Below are 21,271 nucleotides of genomic sequence, written 5' to 3'. Positions count from 1 at the left end.
AACCTCCAAAGAATATGTCTGATGCATGAAAAACATTCATTCTCATTCTTAATGAAAATCAACCCAAAATCACTCATTCCTTTCATGTACAGTGTTAACCTCTTGAAGCTAGGGGGCACTATTTTTATTTTTGGAAAAATAACGTTTCCAAAGGGAACTGCCTATTTCTCAGGACCAGATGCTCGAATATGCATATAATTGACAGCTTAGGATAGAAAACACGCTAAAGTTTACAAAACTGTACTTCCAAGATTTTAAATAACACTAATATGTGAGAACAATTTATTTTGTGAACAAATGTTTCATTTTGGCATTATAATAAGGTTGGTAGCAATATGGAAAATCGTTGTGGAAATCTGTTGCAGCTCACGTCGACTACAAAATCCGCAATGCTCTCTCTATGGGCTGGCTGCTGGCTAGCTAGCTAGCAAACGTAGCTACGCACAATATTAACAAAGACAATATCAGCATGTAAGTAGCTAGTTAGCAGTAAAATCACCTAAAAAAACTGCACTAAGGAATCTACAATCTCACCATGTTCAACCTGCAGATCGATGTGCCTCACAGAGTGGAGTCTAACATTCGCAACGGCAGATATACTTTTGAGGAGATGAGAAACGCTGCTCATGCTACGTCAATTGGCCGTGTGGTGCTTTCTGGGCGATTCTGGAACAAGGAGCACTCTCATTCAATGAGTGAATGGGAGTCTATTGGGCACTAGCTCAAAACCCAACATTAGCACGAATTTCGTCAACAAGAAATACATTTTACAAATATTTTCCAAGATGTGAGATAATTATTTAGCTATTTGTAGTTTCGTATGTCTTTGGAATTGTGACAATACATACTTATGAGGAAAATTAGGCACCTTTCTTGCTATATACACTGACTTCGAAGAAAGGATTGCGTGACGATTAGCTTAGCAACCGTGCGATGCAGTATGACAAAGTGAATGCGACAGTTTGCTGGGTCGGGCGTAATATGTTCCTTCATTCATTGGATTCCTATCCCCTTTCTATAATATCTCTGGCAATGGCACCATGCAATGCACCCCTCCATTAAATTACACATTTCTCGAGGTAGGAATATCACAAACATAACAACATAAGCTCAACCGAGAGAAGACATCCTACAAAGTTATGACATAGGCCAGTACTGAAATCTGACATGTATGATAGACGTTTTGCGATCTAAAAGTTGTATTGCCACTTCCAGTGTAGTGAGAGCAACTTTATCACGGTGCTACGTCATACCGGCCAGATTTCTGCCTGCTTGAATGCCAATAACTTAGATACACATGAAAACATGAAATGACCCAGGGAATTGATAGAACATCAGTCAGTGATGCACAAAGACAATATAATGTTAAAAATTGTTGAACCTTTCCTTTAAGGATCTGCCCCCTTTTTAAAATTTTCACCTAAAATTACATACCCAAATCTAACTGCCTGTAGCTCAGGCCGTGAAGCAAGGATATACATATTCTTGGTACCATTTGAAAGGAAACACGTTGTAGTCTGTGGAAATGTGATAGGAAAGTAGGAGAATATAGCACAATAGATCTGGTAAAAGATAATAAAATTTAAAAAAAACAACCGTTCCTTTGTATTGTTTTTTGTACCATCGTCTTTGAAATGCAAGGGAAAGGCCATAATAAATTATTCCAGCCCAGGTGCAATCTAGATATGTGCAAAGTTTTAGACTGATCCAATGAACCATTGAATTTCTGTTCAAAATGTTGTATCAAGACTGCCCAAATGTGCCTAATTTGTTTATTAATAACTTTTCATGTTCAAAACGGTGCCCTCTCCTCAAACAATAGCATGGTATTATTTCACTGTATTAGCTACTGTAAATTTGACAGTGGAGTTAGATGAACAAGAATTTAAGCTTTCTGCCAATATCAGATATGTCTATGTCCTGGGAAACCCAGAATTAAGCATGTGGTGCTTATTGTGTCGGAAAGAGCTGCAGAAAGGGCCGCGAATCTGTTGTGACCTCTCCCTGTGAGCCCATAATGCCTCAACGGCACCATAGTGCCCTCGACACTATGGGTTACCAAGAACAGCATGAAACTGTTCAGACACAGAACCCCCCAATCCCCCACCACCCCCCCCCCCCCCCCCACACACACACACACACACACACGAAAACAATGACTTCACCTTATGAGAGGGAGAAAGAGAGAGACAGAAACACAGACATAGAGGAGAGAGAGAAGAGAGGTAGGCCAAGAGAGAGAAGGGAAGAGAAAGAGAAGGGAAGAGAGAGACAGAAGGGAACAGAGAGCGAGAAAGAGAAAGGGAGGGAGAGAGAGAGAGAGAGAGCGAGAGAGAGAGAGAGTTAGAAGGGAAGAGAAAGAGAGGGAAGGGAAGAACGAGAGAGAGAGAGAGAGAGAAAGAGAGAGAAAAGGGAAGAGAGAGAGAGAGAAAGAGAGTGAAGGGAAGAGAGGGAAGGGAAGAGCGAGAGAGAGAGAAAGAGAGAGAGAGAAAGAGAGAGAGAGAGAGAGAGAGAGACAGAAAAGGGAAGAGAGAGAGAGAAGGGAAGAGAGAGAGAAGGGAACAGAGAGCGAGAAAGAGAAAGGAAGAGAGAGAGAGAGTTAGAAGGGAAGAGAAAGAGAGAGAAGGGAAGAGAGAGACATAAAGAGAGAGAGAGAGTGAAGGGAAGAGAGGGAAGGGAAGAGCGAGAGAGAAAGAGAGAGAGAGAAAAGGGAAGAGAGAGACAGAGAGAAAGAGAGAAAGAGAGTGAAGGGAAGAGAGGGAAGAGAGGGAAGGGAAGAGCGAGAGAGGGAGAAGGGAAAAGAAGGAAAGAGAGAAGGGAAAGGAAAGGAAAGTTAGAGAAGGGAAGAGAGAGTTCTTCAGTGGGAACACATGGATGTACTTTTAATAATATCCTTCTTCACTGCTCCTTGGGGGGAATGTTCTGCACGTGCAACATTAAGCATTCTGTTGAAATATAAGGACAGGTTACTCTGATCCTGTGTTGAAGGATATTTAAATTTTTCTGACACTTTATTTAAGGTTGGCGACAGGACTTGCGATGTTATCGAACAAATACCTAATTCAAGTTACTCTCTAACAACCTTCAGACTGTAAACTGAGCAACCTCACATTAGTCAATCATTTGACTAAAGAACTTGGCCATAAAGTGAACTTTTAACACACTGTGATGGCAATGGGTATATCATACAGTGGAAAGTCCTACAACATCAAATTGAATAAATTGTAATACAATGATAATCCAACGGAATTATTTTGTCTCTTTATCACTCATTATCAAAAACTAATTCAACTCAACCCCCTAATGCTCCTAATTGCCATACACTAACAGTGATGTCTTCAACAAAAGGCGGCCATTTTCAATTAATAAAAGACGCAAAGCACAACCACCACTTAAGCTCATCTCATTGTCTACGATGTCACGTTTTCACAAGGCAAGTCCCGTTGCAGCCTGGGTAAATTGGCGTCTCTTTCTCGGGCGTGACGACAAAGCAACTAAATCGATTGCAGGTCTTGAGACACGGTCCACGTTGGTCAGACTTTAATTCTGCTCCTCCCACTCCAAAAGGCCATTACAGATGAAACGATTGTTTGTGTGTTGTGTGTGTTTGTCAAATGAATTCTGTTCCTTCGACTCTAGGGGTCATTACAGATCAAATGATTGTACGTGTGTTTTGTGTGTCGATGCATGTTTGAGAGAAAGTCTCTAAGGAAAATATTTTAAACAAACCATCAAAATAAATGACACTCATGGTACATGTGTTTGTGTTGTGTGAAAACTATACATGTTTCTATGGGATTGGGTCACACCCACACCACACTGACTATGACTCTCTCTTTGGTCAGTCTGAGTCTGTTGCAATACTGACTTCTTGCAGGGAGAATGGTAAAAGGCCTGTTTTTTGCTAGCAATAGCCTGACCAGCTAATTTACTAAAAGCTCAGAGGTCTGTACAATGCAGTTAATTATACGCCACAAAACAATCAACGGCTTTTGTTTAGACTTGCAAATGGTCTGTGCTGCCATCAACATCCTAGCAAGATAGAGGACATGATGGACCAGCCATCTCACAAATTCTCTACGCTCCCGAGTGGGGCAGTGGTCTAAGGAACTGCATCTCAGTGTTTAAGGCGTCACTACAGCCACACTGGTTTGACTCCAGGCTGTATCATAACTGTCTGTGATTGGGAGTCCCATAGGGCGGCGCACAATTGGCCCAGCGTCGTCCGGGTTTTGTTCTTAACTGACTTGCCTAGTTAAATAAAGGTTAAAATATTTATATATCCTAAAATATAAGGGTGTGTGTCCAAATAATATCTATTTTATTTTGAAGTGTGTACTCGTTTACAACTTCACACAAATTTAAAAGCAGTGGATTGGTGGCTAGTGGGAGGTATTTTTTAAATTAGGGGGGTGAAATCATATTTTCAAAATGGTGGTCTGACAAAGCATTGGGGGATCTGGGATTGAATTCAAAAACCCACCTGCAGAGTGACATTAATTCCTGCATTCTGCTTCGCCGTAAAAAGTTGGGATTTTTCAATTTATACCGATTCTGCGACTAGGTCTAATTAACTCCAACTTGTGGTCATTAAAATGATTTGGTAATCCCCTTTTTTTGTCTTTTTTTCCCGACATAAATTTGTATCTTCGCGCTCACTCTATTTCAGTTCCATTTCCTATGTCCTCCTCTCTCTGCCTTTATTTATCTCTTGGTCTGTCTCTCTCTCTCTCTCACCCTGACACGCACACGCATTCACACACACTGCAGAGCCTCCTTCAGTATAAATCCCCATTCTGAGGAGATGCAGACGGCTGCATTCCCGACTCTCTTTTTTGTCTGGAGTTTGGTCCTCCTTCTCATTCGGGGTGTGAAATAAGTCCTTTAGTGTTTTGTAATAACCCCAGGGATAAGCTGGATGCTCGTGGACCTCTGATGCCGGCATGTTAGTGTGGGGAGGACAGGTGTGTGTGTGTGTGTGTGTGTGTGTGTGTGTGTGTCTGTGTGTGGAGAAGGGATGTTTAAGTTTCGCCAAGGGCACCGACATCGGTAATTCTTACTCTGTTGTAGTAAATACCTTTAAATCAAGAAGAAAAAATAAACATTGGGTAAAGCTAGAAGGAGGACTCCCTCTGGCTCTCAGTCAGTGATATGCAGCTCATGTCATCTATTCCTGTCATTCCTCCTAACCTCCTCCTCTTTTTTTGCTCTCTCTTCCTGGTCTCTTTCTCTCTCCCTCTGTGTCTTTATCTACACCTGTGATTCAGTGAACAGCGCTTGAATGACGAGTAACCTTGTCTGAGACCAGAAGTCCTTAGCTCAGCAGGCTAACATAGCCTATGATAGCAAAATCAGGAGCCTTGCTTACCTGCAATGTACCACCATCGGCCCTGCGTCTGGGGGGTTACAGGCTTTGACCCGTCTTAGGAAGGCCAGGAACGGAGTGGGGTGCTCGGGTACCCCGTGGTCCGGCCAGGCTGTGAACTGGAACTGCCTCACCTCTCTTTTCTCACTGGAGCCATTCTGATAGAGGAAAAGTCTGTCAATAATACTTCAATGCCTTTAGTGGACAGGAGGTGTGGTCTAGTTTAAAAAATATATCTTTATAACATCTCAAAGACGCTGCATCAATGATGTCAGGGGAATAGAGTACAGCTACTGGCCCGTGGCTATGGTTCTCAGTTTAACTCAGTTTAATAGACTTTACTCTTGGAAATGGTTGGACTATGTTAGTTCTCTGAGTTCTTGGTACAGACCGGAATTTGGTGTCTGACTTCCAGGTGAAATAAAGATAACGGTTAAATGAATAATAAGAAATCAAACGTACTTTATAAAGTGCAAATGTCCTGACGCAGTATGTGGCCAGCTCCACCGTGTCCAACAGTGTCACCTGGATGAGGCCGTAGGTCTCCGTCCCTCTAGTGGGCCAGTACTGGTCACATTTCACCTGAAATTGAGAGAAAATAAGTGGTTTGGTCAAACCTTTGAACCACTCTGTCTCTAGCCAGGTTCCAACAAATAGAGGCATGATGCAACTACTTTGTTTGAAGTATGTCAAATAAACGATATCTTCTATATTTTCAGTGTACAAAAAGTTAAACTTAGAGAGTCTGTGCCCACATCCCTAACAACAGTATGAAAAAGTTCTGATCTGATGTGATCCTCAATGCTCCATTTCTGTCCTCTAACTCTCTGAACGACTGTCTTGAGATAGAACTATACCTAATAGACGTAACTGACGCATGATCATCCAGCTTCAGGAAGGAAAGTCGAGGCGAGGCAAAGAGAGCGGAGCGAGGCTGCTGAGTCTTTCCTACGCTGCCGTGCTGACTTGTGTGATTTCACAATGGAGGAGAACAGGCCCAGCTAAGACGTTCCACTCAAGCCCGACTGTGCTATTTATTAGCCTGACAGGTTCTATAATTACAATCTTAACTGCAGTTTTCCAATCACATTACAGGCAAACGTTTATTATGGTTAAAGCATTTTTGTTGTCCAGCAAACAGGCAATAAAACACAACCTCCATTACAGTATTGTCGTTTCGCTGCAAAAGGGAAGCGTGGTGAACTCGAAGAGTCTTCATGCAGATGCCTTACCTCATACACTATACTACCCTCATCTTACATACAGTGGAAGGTAATATACTGCTGCTGAAACTCAACTGAGAATAGATTCTTCTTATAATCAGTGTATAATCAACAGAAAAGATGTCTCGAAACAGTCTTACGTGGTGCAGTAAGGATACACAATTTCAATAATCTAAAGATTATTAAAAAAAAATATGTATATATACATTTCCACAACTTTAGGAAAGTATTTGGAATGATAACAACCAAGTAAAACATTCACTACATAACCAAAAGTATGGGACACCTACCCGTCGAACATTTCATTCCAAAATCATTGGCATTAATATGGGGTTGGTCCCCCCTTTGCTGTTATAACAGCCTCCACTCTTCTAAGAAGGCTTTCCACTAGATGTTGGAACATTTCTGCGGGAACCTGCTTCCATTCACCCACAAGACCATTAGTGAGGTCGGGGACTGATGTTGGGCGATTAGGCCTGTCATTGTATGCTGTATTGTTAACATTTCCCTTCACTGGAACTGAGGGGACTAGCCTGAACCATAAAAAACAGCCCCAGACAATTATTCCTCCTCCACCAAACTTTACAGTTGCCACTATGCATAGGGAAGGTAGTGTTCTCCTGACATCTGCCAAACCCAGATTATTCCGCTGGACTGCCAGATGGTGAAGTGCGATTCATCACTCCAGAGAACGCGTTTCCACTGCTCCAGACTCCAATGGCGGCGAGCTTTACACCACTCCAGACGATGCTTGGCATTGCGCATGGTGATCTTAGGCTTGTGTGTGGCTGCTCAGCCATGGAAACCCATTTCATGAAGCTCCTGATGGTTGCATTCTGGCAGTTGCATTCTGTCAGCTTGTGTGGCCTACCACTTCGCGGCTGAGCCGTTGTTGCTCCTAGACGTTTCCACTTCACAATAACAGCACTTACAGTTGACTGGGGCCGCTCAAGCAGGGCAAAAAGTTGACGAACTGACTTGTTGGAAAGGTGGCATCCTATGACAGTGCCACGTTGCAAGTCACTGAACTCTTCAGTAAGACCATTCTACTGCCAATGCTTGTCTATGGTGATTGCATGGCTGTGTGATTCATTTTATACACCTGTCAGCAATGGGTGTGGCTGACATAGACAAATCCACTAATTTGAAGGGCTGTCCACATACTTTTGTATATATAGTTTATGAGAGCAGCTGCTTCGAGTCAATGTCCATCCTTGGGTTACGAGCAATATACCGAGAGAGCTTCAGATGTTTCGAGCCAATCATCCAAAGGATGTTAGCTACACAATGAAGCTTATTAAATAATCTAAATGCTGTCAAACAAGCTGCTAAATCTTGACAGAGTTCTATAAGGCAGCTTTTGTATGTATTCATAACAGATAACTAGAACCAGACATCAAAACACGCACTCGGGTCTACAATATAGGCTAGCGAATAGTGAAAGCAACCCACTCACAACATCTATTCATTGAGTTCTACCAGACAATACATGTCAGGTAGAATACATTGAATTGTTCTCCTCTTGAGAGATCAAAGTCTCTTGAGAGACCATTTAAACAAGTTAATACAGATCTTTAGAGAAGGAATTGTGTGTAAGTGGCGACCCTGCAACTTGTGGAGACCATGCAGTCTGTTTCTTTGTGATTTCAAACATACATAAGAGACCTTGCAGTGTCAGAGACTAGTGTGTCTTTTCACCTTGAAAGAGTGAAAAGTGCTGTGTGCTTAGTTCTTGTGCCGAGTGACTGACATTTTAGCATTAGCGACATATTCCGCTATAGCTTAAAGGGGCAATCTGCCGTTCAAACCTTCATTACAGTATTGTCGTTTAGCAGTTCAGACAATAACTAAGCGGTCACCCCACAACTATTTTGGTAAATAGCTGAGGGATGGGGCTGTAACCACACATGTAACCACTCTCAAATTCACAGACAGAGCACTGACCATCCATAAAAAAAGTATAGTTTTAACCATGTTTTTTTTAGGCTCTACAGTGTTTGTTTACAATTACATTGTTATCAAAGGAAGGAGCAAAACCAGCTCATATTTTGTGTTCTGACGGGGTAGAACTATTGAACTAAGCTTATGAGGCGTGTATTTGTTAAATTCTTCAACAATCAATGGGTATGTATTATTCATTTCAAAGTTGAAAAAAAAAAATGGATGTAGCAACTGCAGATTGTCCCTTTAAAGCAGTGCTGCTGGCTAGCCTAGTGGCCATGCGACTAACTACACTAACGGTTTAGCAGCACTAATACTAAAAAGGACAAATGGAAAACTCATGTTGTGGCAAATAAAGGAGTGAGTGACATCCATTGGCAACAGAATAGAAATATGAGGGAATCTGAAGGGACATGACACAAAACACACAAAGAAATAGGAACACAGAATGAAAGGAAGAATGGGCAGGTGAAAGAAAATGTTAAGGCAGAGAATTTGCATCACAGAAGAAAATGGAGGAGCCATGAGGAGTCATGAGTTAAGGTATAATGTTGCCGTTTCAATAAAGCTTGGAAGTAAGCTAATGGAAAACAGGCACATTGAATTGTACCTATTTTGCATCTGACAAGTATATCTGGAATCTCTAATTACATTCCGGTATACTTGCTTTACAGACCATGTACACTGATATTAAAATGTAGATGCTTGAGGTAGAACATATAACAACATAGTTACACATTTCAGTGCCTGACTTTTTCTTGTTTACAAATCCAATAATATGACACGTGTCCCATACATGGACATTCAGAGAATTACTAAATGTTGTTTCTTTGACTATGACTAATGTCAGGGTTGAATAACATGGATCTGTGCAATAGACCTAGACCTCTGCTAAAGACACATTCTGCTCAGAGCATGATAATCAAATGAACAATAATGGATCCCATAGGGCTGATCCCAGATCTGTGCTTACCCTCGATCTCTCCTCCAGCTTGGTCATCATGACGATGTTGGCACTCCGCTGTTCCCAGATCATCCTCCAGAAGTCGCCAAACGTCTCAGGCAGCGAGCCCTGCGTGGCGATGTACGCATTCTGCTTCCTGTAGCCGTCAATGTAGTTGGAGTTGATGTAATCACTTCCAGGGATACCTTGGAAAGAGGAGGGAAAGGGATTAGAATGGATGATGATGATGATGATGTGTGTGTGTGTGTGTGTGTGTGTGTGTGTGTGTGTGTGTGTGTGTGTGTGTGTGTGTGTGTGTGTGTGTGTGTGTGTGCGGTCTGTGTGTGGAGAGTGATTAACCTTGGTTGTACGACACACAGGGAAAACGCAATGAGTGACAAAACAGTGGCTTTAGCTTCAGAGGGATCAATAATGTTAGTCCATCCACTAGCAGGTACTGTGAAAGGTGAAGTCCCACTATGGTAGTGCTTAGAGGTTTAGACCCCTGCTCGTCCGACTCAATACCTTCAGTTGTTTTGACAATAAACAACACTTAATCCTGACTGAGTTCTTTCAAACAAAAAAGGACAACTCCAGGGTTAGTTTTCTTACTCAGGCACTACCCAGGCAAACAGTCTATACTGTGTTTTTCGTTTAAGCTTTGCCATTGTGTGCCTTTTGTGTCATCTATTAACACAAAATGGCGGCCTACTTGTTGAATCACTGTGTGTTTGTTATCTTACTCTTGAATGTAACGATGATTCCAAAAAGAGCATTTCCGCTATCTAACGTGAACTTGAGAGATAGAGTTTGGCTTTGAAAAACGCCTTCTCCCCACCTCTCTCCTCAACCTCACAGAGAGAAAAACAAACAACAAAACCTCCTACTCTCCTCTTTTTTCACTGCTTGCTAAATGAAAGCGCCGTGGTCTTTTCCAATCCGGGAAGAGGAGAAGACGGAGCTGACAGTTAGTCAATGCTTCGGGACTGGCAGTTGAGGGCCCGGTGCACACATGGACGACGAAGATAAGTCTCATCTGCATGGGCGCCACGTTTCCACAGTCAACCCACCCACGCTCCAGCTCTCCTCCCTTCCCCTTTTCTCCCAGGTAACGTATTTAGTACAACCAGAAAAAAAAGAGAATGTGAGCTCATTCAAACCCCAACATTTCTTACTCTTCTTTTCCTCCCTTCCTTTTCCCTTCCTAAACCCTTTAGTACAGCCGTCGCCTGGCTGTATAGTTCCATGATGGACAAGGGATAAAGACAATTAAGCCCCCAGCTTTCAAACTGGAAGGGATGGGCAGGGAAAAAGAGACACTATCACAATTTAATGAAAACGAGTGTCTTGATGCATATTTGCTAAATGGTTTCTCGGAAGACAGCTGAAGTGTCACTCATGATTTGTGGAGAATGCAACCATCTGCTTGCAACACTTTCAATATCGTTATCAAGAAAGAAACACAACTAATAACATGGCGCAGATATTAAAACTTGGCAAATGATCGAAGAATCACATACAAAATTGGCAGCTTGTCTTAAAACTGTCTGAAAGTGCCTTGTGTGTTGGCTTTCCATTTATTTTGGTATTAATCCACACTGAAGTAACTTTTGGAAAAAGTTATCTTTCAGAGTACTAGGTTGGCCTGTAACCCCAGGCAAGAGGTCATGAGTCCATAAATGATGTGAGCTAGACCTTTAAAAAGGTTAACATTCACAACGCCGCAGGGCCAGACGGATTACCAGGATGCATACTCAGAGCATGAACTGACCAGCTGGCAAGTGTTTTCACTGACATTTTCAACCTCCCTGACCCAGTCTGTAATACCTACATATTTCAAGCAGACCACCATAGTCCCTGTGCCCAAAAATTGCTCCTGAGTGGTACCGTGGTCTAAGACACTGCATTTCAGTGCGTCACTGCAGTATCTGGTTTGAATCCAGGCTGCATCACATCTGGCCACATCTGGCTGTACCATAGGGCGACGCACAATTGGCCCAGCTTCGTCCGGGTTTGGCCGGGATAGGTCGGCATTGTAAATAAGAATTTGTTCTTAACTGACTTGTCTAGTTAAATAAAGGTTAAATTAAAAAAAAAAAAAACATTTTTAAATGCCAAGGTAACCTGTCTAAATGAGTATCACCTGTAGCACTCACATCTGTAGCCATGAAATGCTTTGAAAGGCTGGCCATGGCTCACATCAACCTCATCTTCATCACAGACATCCTGGACTCACTCCAACAGATCCGCAGATTACGCGATCTCTATGGCACTCCAGACTGCCCTTTCCCACTTGGACAAAAGGAACACGTTCGTGAGAATGCTGTTCACTGACTACAGCTCAGCGTTCAACACCATTGCGCCATCCAAGCTCACCACTAAGCTAAGGATCCTGGGATTAAACACCTCCCTCTGCAACTGGATCCTGGACTTCCTGAAGGGTTGCCCCATGGTGGTGAAGCTAGGCAATAACACATCTGCCATGCTGACCCTCAACACAGGGGCCCCTTAGGGGTGCATGCATAGTCCCCTGCTGTACTCCCTGTTTACCCACGACTGTGTGGCTGCGTATGTCTCTCACACCATCATTAAGTTTGCAGGCGATATGACGGTGGTAGGAATGATCACCGACGACGATGAGACTGTCTACAGGGAGGTCAGAGATCTGGCAGTGTGGTGCCAGGATATAAACCTATGGTACATCACTGGGGGCCGAGCTCACTGCCATCCAGGACCTCTATACCAGGCGGAGTCAAAGAAAGGCCCTAAAAATGGGTAAAGACTCCAGACACCCAAGTCACCAGTAAGCGGTCAGCGATTCACCAAGTCTGGAACCAACAGGACCCTGATCAGCTTCTACACTCAAGCTATAAACCGCTTCGACCCTCAAGATGAACAGCTTCTACCCTCAAGTTAGGAAAGCAAAGGCTGGCTTTTTCAAAAAGACATTTGCATCCTGTAGCTCTAACTCCAAAAGGTTCTGGGACACTGGAAAGTCCATGGAGAATAAGAGCACCTCCTCCCAGCTGCCCACTGCACTGAGGCTAGGAAACACTGTCACCACCGATAAATACACGATAATCGAGAATTTCAATAAGTATTTCTCTATGGCTGGCCATGCTTTCCTCCTGGCTACCCCAACCCCGGCCAACAGCTCCGCACCCCCAGCAGCTACTTGCCCAAGCCTCCCCAGCTTCTCCTTCACCCAAACCCAGATAGCAGATGTTCTGAAAGAGCTGCAAAACCTGGACCCGTACAAATCAGCTGGGGTAGGCAATCTGGACGCTCTCTTTCTAAAATTATCCGCCGCCATTGTTGCAACCCCTATTACCAGTCTGTCCAATGTCACTTTCGTATCGTCCGAGATACCTAAAGATTGGAAAGCTGCCGCGGTCATCCACCTCTTCAAAGGGGGTGACACTCTAGACCCAACTGTTACAGACCTATATCCATCCTGCCCTGCCTTTCTAAAGTCTTTGAAAGCCAAATTAATAAACAGATCACTGATCATTTCGAATCCCACTGTACCATCTCCGCTGTGCAATCCGGTTTCTGAGCTGGTCACCGGTGCACCTTAGCCGCGCTCAAGGTACTAAACGATATCATAACCGTCATCAATAAAAGACTACTGTGGAGCCGTCTTCATCGACCTGGCCAAGGCTTTCGACGCTGTCAATCACCACATTCTTATCGGCAGACTAAACAGCTTTAGTTTCTCAAATGACTGCCTCGCCTGGTTCACCAACTACTTCTCAGAGTTCAGTGTGTCAAATCGGAGGGCCTGTTTTCCGGACCTCTGGCAGTCTCTATGGGGGTGCCACAAGGTTAAATTCTCAGGCCGACTATTTTCTCTGTGTATATATCAACGATGTCGCTCTTGCTGCGGGTGATTCCCTGATCCACCTCTACACAGACGACACCATTCTGTATACATCTGGCCCTTCTTTGGACACTGTGTTAACAAACCTCTAAATGAGCTTCAATGCCATACAACACTCCTTCCGTGGCCTCTAACTGCTCTTAAATGCTAGTAAAACTAAATGCATGCTTTTCAACTGATCGCTGCCCGCATTCGCCCACCCGACTAGCATCACTACTCTGGAAGGTTCTGACTTAGAATATGTGGACAACTACAAATACCTAGGTATCTGGTTAGACTGTAAACTCTCCTTCCAGACTCACATTAAGCATCTCCAATCCAAAATGAAATCTAGAATCGGCTTCCTATTTCGCAACAAAGCATCCTTCACTCATGCTGCCAAACATACCCTCATAAAACTGACCATCCTACAGATCCTCTACTTCGGCAATGTCATTTACTTGATAGCCTCCAACACTCTACCTAGCAAACTGGATGCAGTCTATCACAGTGCCATCCGTTTGTCACCAAAGCCCCATATACTACCCACCACTGCGACCTGTATGCTCTCATCGGCTGGCCCTCGCTACATATTCGTCACCAGACCCACTGGCTCCAGGTCATCTATAAGTCTTTGCTAGGTAAAGCTCTGCCTTATCTCAGCTCACTGGTCATGATAACACCCACCTGTAGAACGCGCTCCAGCAGGTATATCTCCCTGGTCATCCCCAAAGCCAACACCCGCTTTGGCCGTTTTTCCTTCTAGTTCTCTGCTGCCAATGACGGGAACGAATTTAAAAAAATCGCTGAAGTTGGAGACTTATATCTCCCTCACTAACTTCAAACATCAGATACCTGAGCAGCTAACCGATCGCTGCAGCTGTACACAGCCCATCTGTAAATAGCCCATCCTGTCACGTTCTGACCTTAGTTCCTTTATTATGTCTTTGTGTTAGTTTGGTCAGGGCGTGAGTTGGGTTGGGTAGTCTATGTTCTTTTTCCTATGTTGTATTTCTGTGTTTGGCCTGGTATGGTTCTCAATCAGAGGCAGCTGTCGATCGTTGTCTCTGATTGAGAATCAGACTTAGGTAGCCTGTTTTCCCCATTTTTGTTGTGGGTGATTATTTTCCGTGTCAGTGTTTGCTCCATACGGGACTGTGTCGGATTCCATTTATTCTCTTATTCTTTTGTTTTCTGTGTTCAGTTATATTTCATTAAAATTATATTATGGACACTTACCACGCTGCGCGTTGGTCCGATCCTTCCTACTCCTCCTCAAAAGAGGAGGACGAAAACCTTTACACATCCAATCTACCTACCTCATCCCCATATTGTTTTTATTTACTTTTTTGCTCTTTTGCATACCAGTATTTCTACTTGCACATCATCATCTGCACATCTATCACTCCAGTGTTAATTTGCTAAATTGTAATTACTTCGCTACTATGGCCTATTTATTGCCTTACCATTCGCACACACTGTATATAGACTTTTTTTTCTATTGTGTTACTGACTGTACATTTGTTTATTCCATGTCTAACACTGTGTCGTTGTTTGTGTCGCACTGCTTTACATTATCTTGGCCAGGTCGCAGTTGTAAATGAGAACTTGTTCTCAACTGGCCTACTTGGTTAAATAAAGGTGAAATAAAAAATAAATAAAATTAGACTGTTAGAAGTTAAATAGTTAACCAATTAGCTACCTGGAATATCTGTGTTGACCCTTTTTGAACTAATCTCCTTTGACTCATCATATACGCTGCTTTTACTGTTTATTATCTATCCTGTTGCCTAGTCACTTTATCCGTATGTATATGTACATATCTACCACATTTACCTTGTACCCCTGCACATCGACTAGGTACTGGTACAAATGTTTATAATTTATCGTTACTCATTGTGTATTTATTCCTCATGTTATTATAAAAGAATATAAATATACACTATTTCTAATTTCATTCTCTCTGTATTGTTAGAAAAGGCCAGTAAGTAAGCATTTCACTGTTGGTCTACACCTGTTATTTACAAAGCATGTGACAAATAACATTTGATGAGTTTGTTTCTCTCTGCTGCTACATCATCAACCTGCCTTCACAATTTCAACAATTGGAGAATAACCGGTATACCTGGACTTTAAAAGCTCCTTGATCAAGCAACGGAAAACCGTGATTATGTTGTGATTTCCCACTTTTGGCTGCACTGACCTTTTGAGAAAGTGCTGGCCAGTGACTCAAGTCGGTCCACTTTGAACTGCGTCTCAACAGAGTTAAGAATAGAGTCCAGGGACAGCTTTGAAGCAGAGTACAGTGGAAAACTGACTATACAGATGTCTGCTTACATAATGTGTACTCATCTGGTGAGGAATGTCAAAATGAAAGGAGACATTTTGATGGATGGTTTGGAGTTCAAAGTGGGAGGAAGACACAAAGGTTGGCTAACTAAATGAGAGCGTACAAATTACTTGAAGTGGTACTGAAGTGGTACTCATGTCTTACGGCATACAACAACAACAATATGATGTGGACATGATTAATGACTATGATAAGTCAACAGATGATGCTGAACATGTGTTGTGACTGTTTATGACATCTGTAATAACATTATCATGACATTGTTATGTGGGCCTGTAAGGACCGAGGGGTCAAGTTAAGTGTCACCCAATTCCCCTCTAGCATAGCCAATGCTAATAGTCTACCATACACTTTACCACACATCAGGGGATTACAAAAGCAGCCGAGGAAAACTTCCTCCATTCCAATCTCGACAGTCAGTCGCTTGCTTGGTGATCTACTTATACAGACAAGTCCCTCGCGCCAAAATAACTCAATCAAAGTAAACAAAGAAGTCCTGGTTGCCAAAGGCTTTGTTCGGAGCTCCGGGGGGGGAAGTCCCACAAGCCTGTCTGGCGGAGTAGCGGTTTCCTCCCTCACAAAGGCTTCGATGTGGGCTTACAGATGTGTGTTTATGCCTAGTTAATGGGATCCATCAACACTCTCAGCTGCATGGGCTTTCTGGGAGACTGCAAAGAGACTTTATCTGGTTTCTTCCCATTAGCATCCACTTACTGGGAGAGCAGAAGTCTGTTAATGTTCCTTTTTTCTCATATTTTTTTTTGTCTATGGGAAAAATGTAATGGAAATTGTTAGGTGTGTGTGTGTGTGTGTGTGTGTGTGTGTGTGTGTGTGTGTGTGTGTGTGTGTGTGTGTGTGTGTGAGTGAGAGAAGAGAGATGGATTAACTAGCTCTTCAAAAGAAATCACTGTTAGCTGAAATAAACTGCCTGAAAGAGTTCAGTTGAGGTCCTTTACAGGTTGAATAAAACATCATGGCTGATAGTCTGAAGACACTTGGGGAAGTGGAGGAAAAGCTTTGAGAGGGAAAAAAACCCCACTGATGATAACATACAATATTTATTAAGTAAATCCTCATATAGGAATGTTATTGAAATCTTAAATTGACCTGCAAAACGAGAGCAGTGTGTATATGATTTCATAGATAGCATAACTCAATGTATGCTAATACTCATAGGGGACAGAAGACAGTGGTATGGAAGTGGACTTACTCGACAGTAATTTCAAGCCAAGCTGCTTACCGTCAATAGCTGATAGCAGGACTCTGGAGTGGTCATATGCTATCACGTTAGCATATCTGTTCTTTGGTTTGTTGACTTCCAGGTTGGAGTGTTCCCACGTGAACTGCTGCCCGGGGTCGATGGACTGTAAGTAGAGAGATATTTTATTCATGACGTTCCTTTATAACTTATCACTTGTGCTCACGACCACCATTTAGCTCCATCTCCCAGAGCAGTACTACAGATTCAAACTAGGATCAATAATAATAATAATAATTCAGAGGATTAGCAAAAAAAAAAACATTTTATAGTACTGTGAAGATTCACGAGAAACATTTAAAGGGATAGTTCACCCAAACTACAACATTTCATATTGGTTTCCTTGCCCTATAAGTAGCAGATGGACAAGGTATGACAGCAATCCATGCTTTGGTTTGGTTTACCTGGCCACTGTCTCCAAATATATATTGTTTTGCATTTGTGGCACAAAACCAATGCAAGTCAATATCCCGAATATATGTCATTTTTGTAATTTGGGTGAACTATGCCTTCAAGCTTGACGGTATTTACACTCTTCAGGATTATCAGCTTGAAACTCTAGGCCCGTGTTCCACTGCCTTAACTGCAATTTTCCAAAGCGTCCAGGGTTATTTTGGCATGTAGCATGACAGACATTTTGTGTAAGCGACAAGCCCTGGTAAGTGTAGCCGTCCCAAAGCTGGCTGGAGCATTCTAACGCCATCATTCCATATTATGCGTCCCTACATATCCAGTGACGCATGCTCACATGCATCCTGTACACTGGTTCTGAAATGGAGAAGAGGAGGGATAAACTGTACCATAAATACACTGTACAGTTTGCTTTCCCTGCCGCCGTGTCAGTGTATTTGGCCTCATCATCTAGCACAGGGTATTCCAAGCTCCCCCCCCGCCCCCCCTCCCCCACCCGTTTTGGTTTAGTTTTTTGCCCTAGCACTATACAGCTGACTCAAATAACCAACTCATCATCACGCTTTGAAATATTTGCATCATCAGGGGAAAAAACCAAAACGTGCACCCAGGGGGGACTCCAGGAGCGAGTCTGGGAAATCCTGGTCTAGCTGACAAGCAGTGGGTATACAAATACAGTACAGTATATAAAGCAACGATGCTAGATACAAATCCTACTCATACAAAGTAATAACGAAAATATATAACTTTAACTTAAAGCTAAGTGTACAGGAAGATTATTCAACTATTCAACTATAGATAAAATCGTACCTAACCTGAGCATGTGCGACCTTAATGAAGTTGAGTTCAATCGCATGACATTCTCAATTACTCTTTAAAAAAAATGGGTGCTTTCACTTGCTAAAGTGAATGGCACAATTAAAACATACTAATACATTCATAATGGGGTACAGCTATTTAATGTAAAATCAGATGAAGGTCATGGTTTTAACTGAGCCTCCTTTTTGTCAGTCTAAACTGAAGGATGGTTGGCGCTGTGTCCAAATGGCACCCTATTCCTTATATAGCACACTACTATTGATTAGAGCCCTATGGGTCCTAAGGGGTATATAGTAGGGCACTATAAAAGGGAATAGGGATTTGGGATGCTCCCTTGGAATGATCAAAGGTCAAATAGGGGGTGCTTATATGTGTCCTGTTTCACTGCATGTACATGTGGGTTACCTGTACGAGAGTGAATTTAGAAATGCAAATGTTTTTTGCATTTCCCACCCCCCTGAGACACCCTCGGAGAGCAGGATCACGGCCCGGGATCAGACATTATTGTCGGGTTATACATCATTGACGAAAGATGATCAATTTAGAGTTGAAAGTTATTCACAACAACAAACATTTTGCTTATTCAGAATTGTGAGGAAAAAGCATACTTCACAATATTATAGCATTGACCGACCTCAAGTTATTTACTTTTGTAACAAAATGTATTCCTACTCTTCACTGTCTTTTGAAAATAGAATTTTGATAGGCATCTGCCTTGCCTGCAAGCAATGTTTGGGTTGACAAATTTCTAATTACAGTTGGCAGAGAAGCATACAATGGCTGAACATTGGTCTCAAAAGCCCGGAGAGAGAGTACGGTCTTCACGGCATGAATGAAGAGGAAAAGACATGGCGGAATGTGTTGACTTTCAAATATGCTTTTAGTCAAAGGTCATTCTCTCTCTCTCTATTGGCTAGGATACGATAAGAGTCCACTATTTCTAGATTAGGTTTTCCAAAAAGGCCATGTTTTCTCTCGAGCATCCTTGGTCCATCTATCGGGTTAGTGTTTACGGTACACAGAAGAGCCGTACAGTTGAGTACAACCAAAAGAATCAGCAATCTAATCCTTTTATAGCTCTGTAAAGCCTGGATTGAAAACGATCCCTCAGCGTAAATAAATGGGCTATAAAATGTAATACCACTAGCCATTTGGGAGAAAACACCATGTTGTGAAAGATAGTGTTCCATTTCACATGTCAGAGGAAATATTGGGCTGTGTTCTTTAACGATCTGAGTCTCTAACTTTTAATGTTTCCAGTAAAGGAGTTATGAGCTGGATTATGCTTACTACTAGGAATAAAGGGTATTAGAAGCCAAAGGGCAGACAGAAGGCATAGAGAGGGAAAACTTTTCAAATATTATTTAAAAGCATCCTTCCTTCCTCAATAGTAATAACTGACCTGGCAGTGACATGACATAATTGGTGAAATTAAGCTGGTGGAAATGTTGTTTACACCAATCCAGTCATGTCAGGTTAGTGATTCCTTTTAAGAAATAAAATAAGTGACAAATAATTAAACAGCAGCAGTAAAATAACAACAGCGAGGCTATATACAGGGGGTACCGGTACAGAGTCAATGAGCGGGGGCACCGGTTAGTCGAGGTAATATGTACTGTACATGTAGGTAGAGTTATTAAAGTGGCTATGTATAGATAATAGCAGAGAGTATCAGCAGTGTAAAGGGGGTGGGGGGGCAATGCTAATAGACTGGGTAGCCATTTGAATAGCTGTTCAGGAGGCTTATGGCTTGGGGGTAGAAGCTGTTAAGAAGATTTTTGGACCTAGACTTGGAGCACTGGTACCGCTTGCCATGTAGTAGCAGAGAGAATAGTCTATGACTAGGGTGGCTGGAGTTTGACAATTTTTAGGGCCTTCCTCTAACACCGCCTGGGATAGAGGTCCTGGATGGCAGGAAGCTTGGGCCGTACGCACTACCCTCTGTAGTGCCTTGCGGTCGGAGGCCGAGCAGTTGCCATAACAGGATGTGATGCAACCAGGATGTGATGCTCTCGATGGTGCAGCTGTAGAACCTTTTGCGGATCTGAGGACCTATGCCAAATATTTTCAGTCTCCGGAGAGTGAACAGGCTTTGTCATGCCCCCTTGACTTAGTGTTAAGAGCATGTGAACGTTGTGAGTAAGACCAAACCCCAGCTGTGTGACATTCATTATCTGAATAATTTACACTGTGGGACCAGAATGCAGTGTGAGCCAGTCAGGAAAAACTTTTGGCTAAGCTGACATATTTTCATCCAAATACAGTACCAGTCAAAAGTTTGGACACACCTACTCATTCAAGGGTTTTTCTTTATTTGTACTATTTTCTACATTGTAGAATAATAGTGAAGACATCAAAACTATGAAATCACACATCAAGTAGTAACCTAAAAAGTGTTAAACAACTCAAAATATACTTTATATTTGAGATTCTTCTAAGTAGTCACCTGGAATGCATTTCAATTAACAGGTGTACCTTGTTGAAAGTACATTTGTGGAATATCTTTCCTTCTTAATGCATTTGAGCCAATCAAATGTGTTATGACAAGGTAGGGTTGTTATACAGAAGATAGACCTATTTGGTAAAACACCAAGTCCATATTATGGCAAGAACAGCTCAAATAAACATAAGAGAAACGACAGTCCATCATTACTTTAAGACACATGAAAGTCAGTCAATGCGGAACATTTCAAGAACTTTGAAAGTTTCTTCAAGTGCAGATGCAAAAACCATCAAGCGCTATGATGAAACTGACTCTCATGAGGACCGCCACAGGAAAGGAAGACCCAGAGTTTCCTCTGCTGCAGAAGATAAGTTCATTAGAGTTAACTGCAACTCAGATTGCAGCCCAAATAAATGGTTCAAGTAACAGACACATCTCAACATCAACTGTTCAGAGGAGACTGCGTGAATCAGGCCTTCATGGTCAAATTGCTGCAAAGAAACCACAACTGAAGGACACCAATAAGAATAAGAGACGTGCTTGGGCAAAGAAAAACAAGCAATGGACATTAGACCGGTTTAAATCTGTCCATTGGTCTGGAGTCCAAATTAGATGTTTTTGGTTCCAACCACCATTTCTTTGTGAGACGCAGAGTAGGC

General features: G+C 42.4%; 1 protein-coding gene across 33 annotated transcripts in view; it reads right to left on the bottom strand.

Annotated features, from left to right (window-relative positions):
* The window catches only part of LOC110500605 (receptor-type tyrosine-protein phosphatase delta), a 612,371-nt gene that overhangs the window by 20,589 nt on the left and 570,511 nt on the right, over positions 1 to 21,271 (bottom strand). For all 33 annotated transcript variants that reach the window (XM_090214671.1, XM_090214666.1, XM_036958032.2 and 30 more), the window contains 4 exons: positions 16,922 to 17,045; positions 9,503 to 9,678; positions 5,828 to 5,947; positions 5,369 to 5,523 (listed from right to left, as the gene is read on the bottom strand). In XM_090214671.1, the coding sequence (XP_090070797.1) occupies positions 5,369 to 5,523; positions 5,828 to 5,947; positions 9,503 to 9,678; positions 16,922 to 17,045 (575 nt within the window). The remainder of the gene's footprint in view (positions 1 to 5,368; positions 5,524 to 5,827; positions 5,948 to 9,502; positions 9,679 to 16,921; positions 17,046 to 21,271) is intronic.

The sequence above is a fragment of the Oncorhynchus mykiss genome, chromosome 21, assembly GCF_057628025.1.
Source record: "Oncorhynchus mykiss isolate SJ-2025 chromosome 21, ASM5762802v1, whole genome shotgun sequence".
Taxonomy (NCBI): Eukaryota; Metazoa; Chordata; class Actinopteri; order Salmoniformes; family Salmonidae; genus Oncorhynchus; species Oncorhynchus mykiss.
The sequence above is the reverse complement of the archived record's forward strand: the minus strand, read 5'-3'. Positions and strand labels throughout refer to the sequence as shown.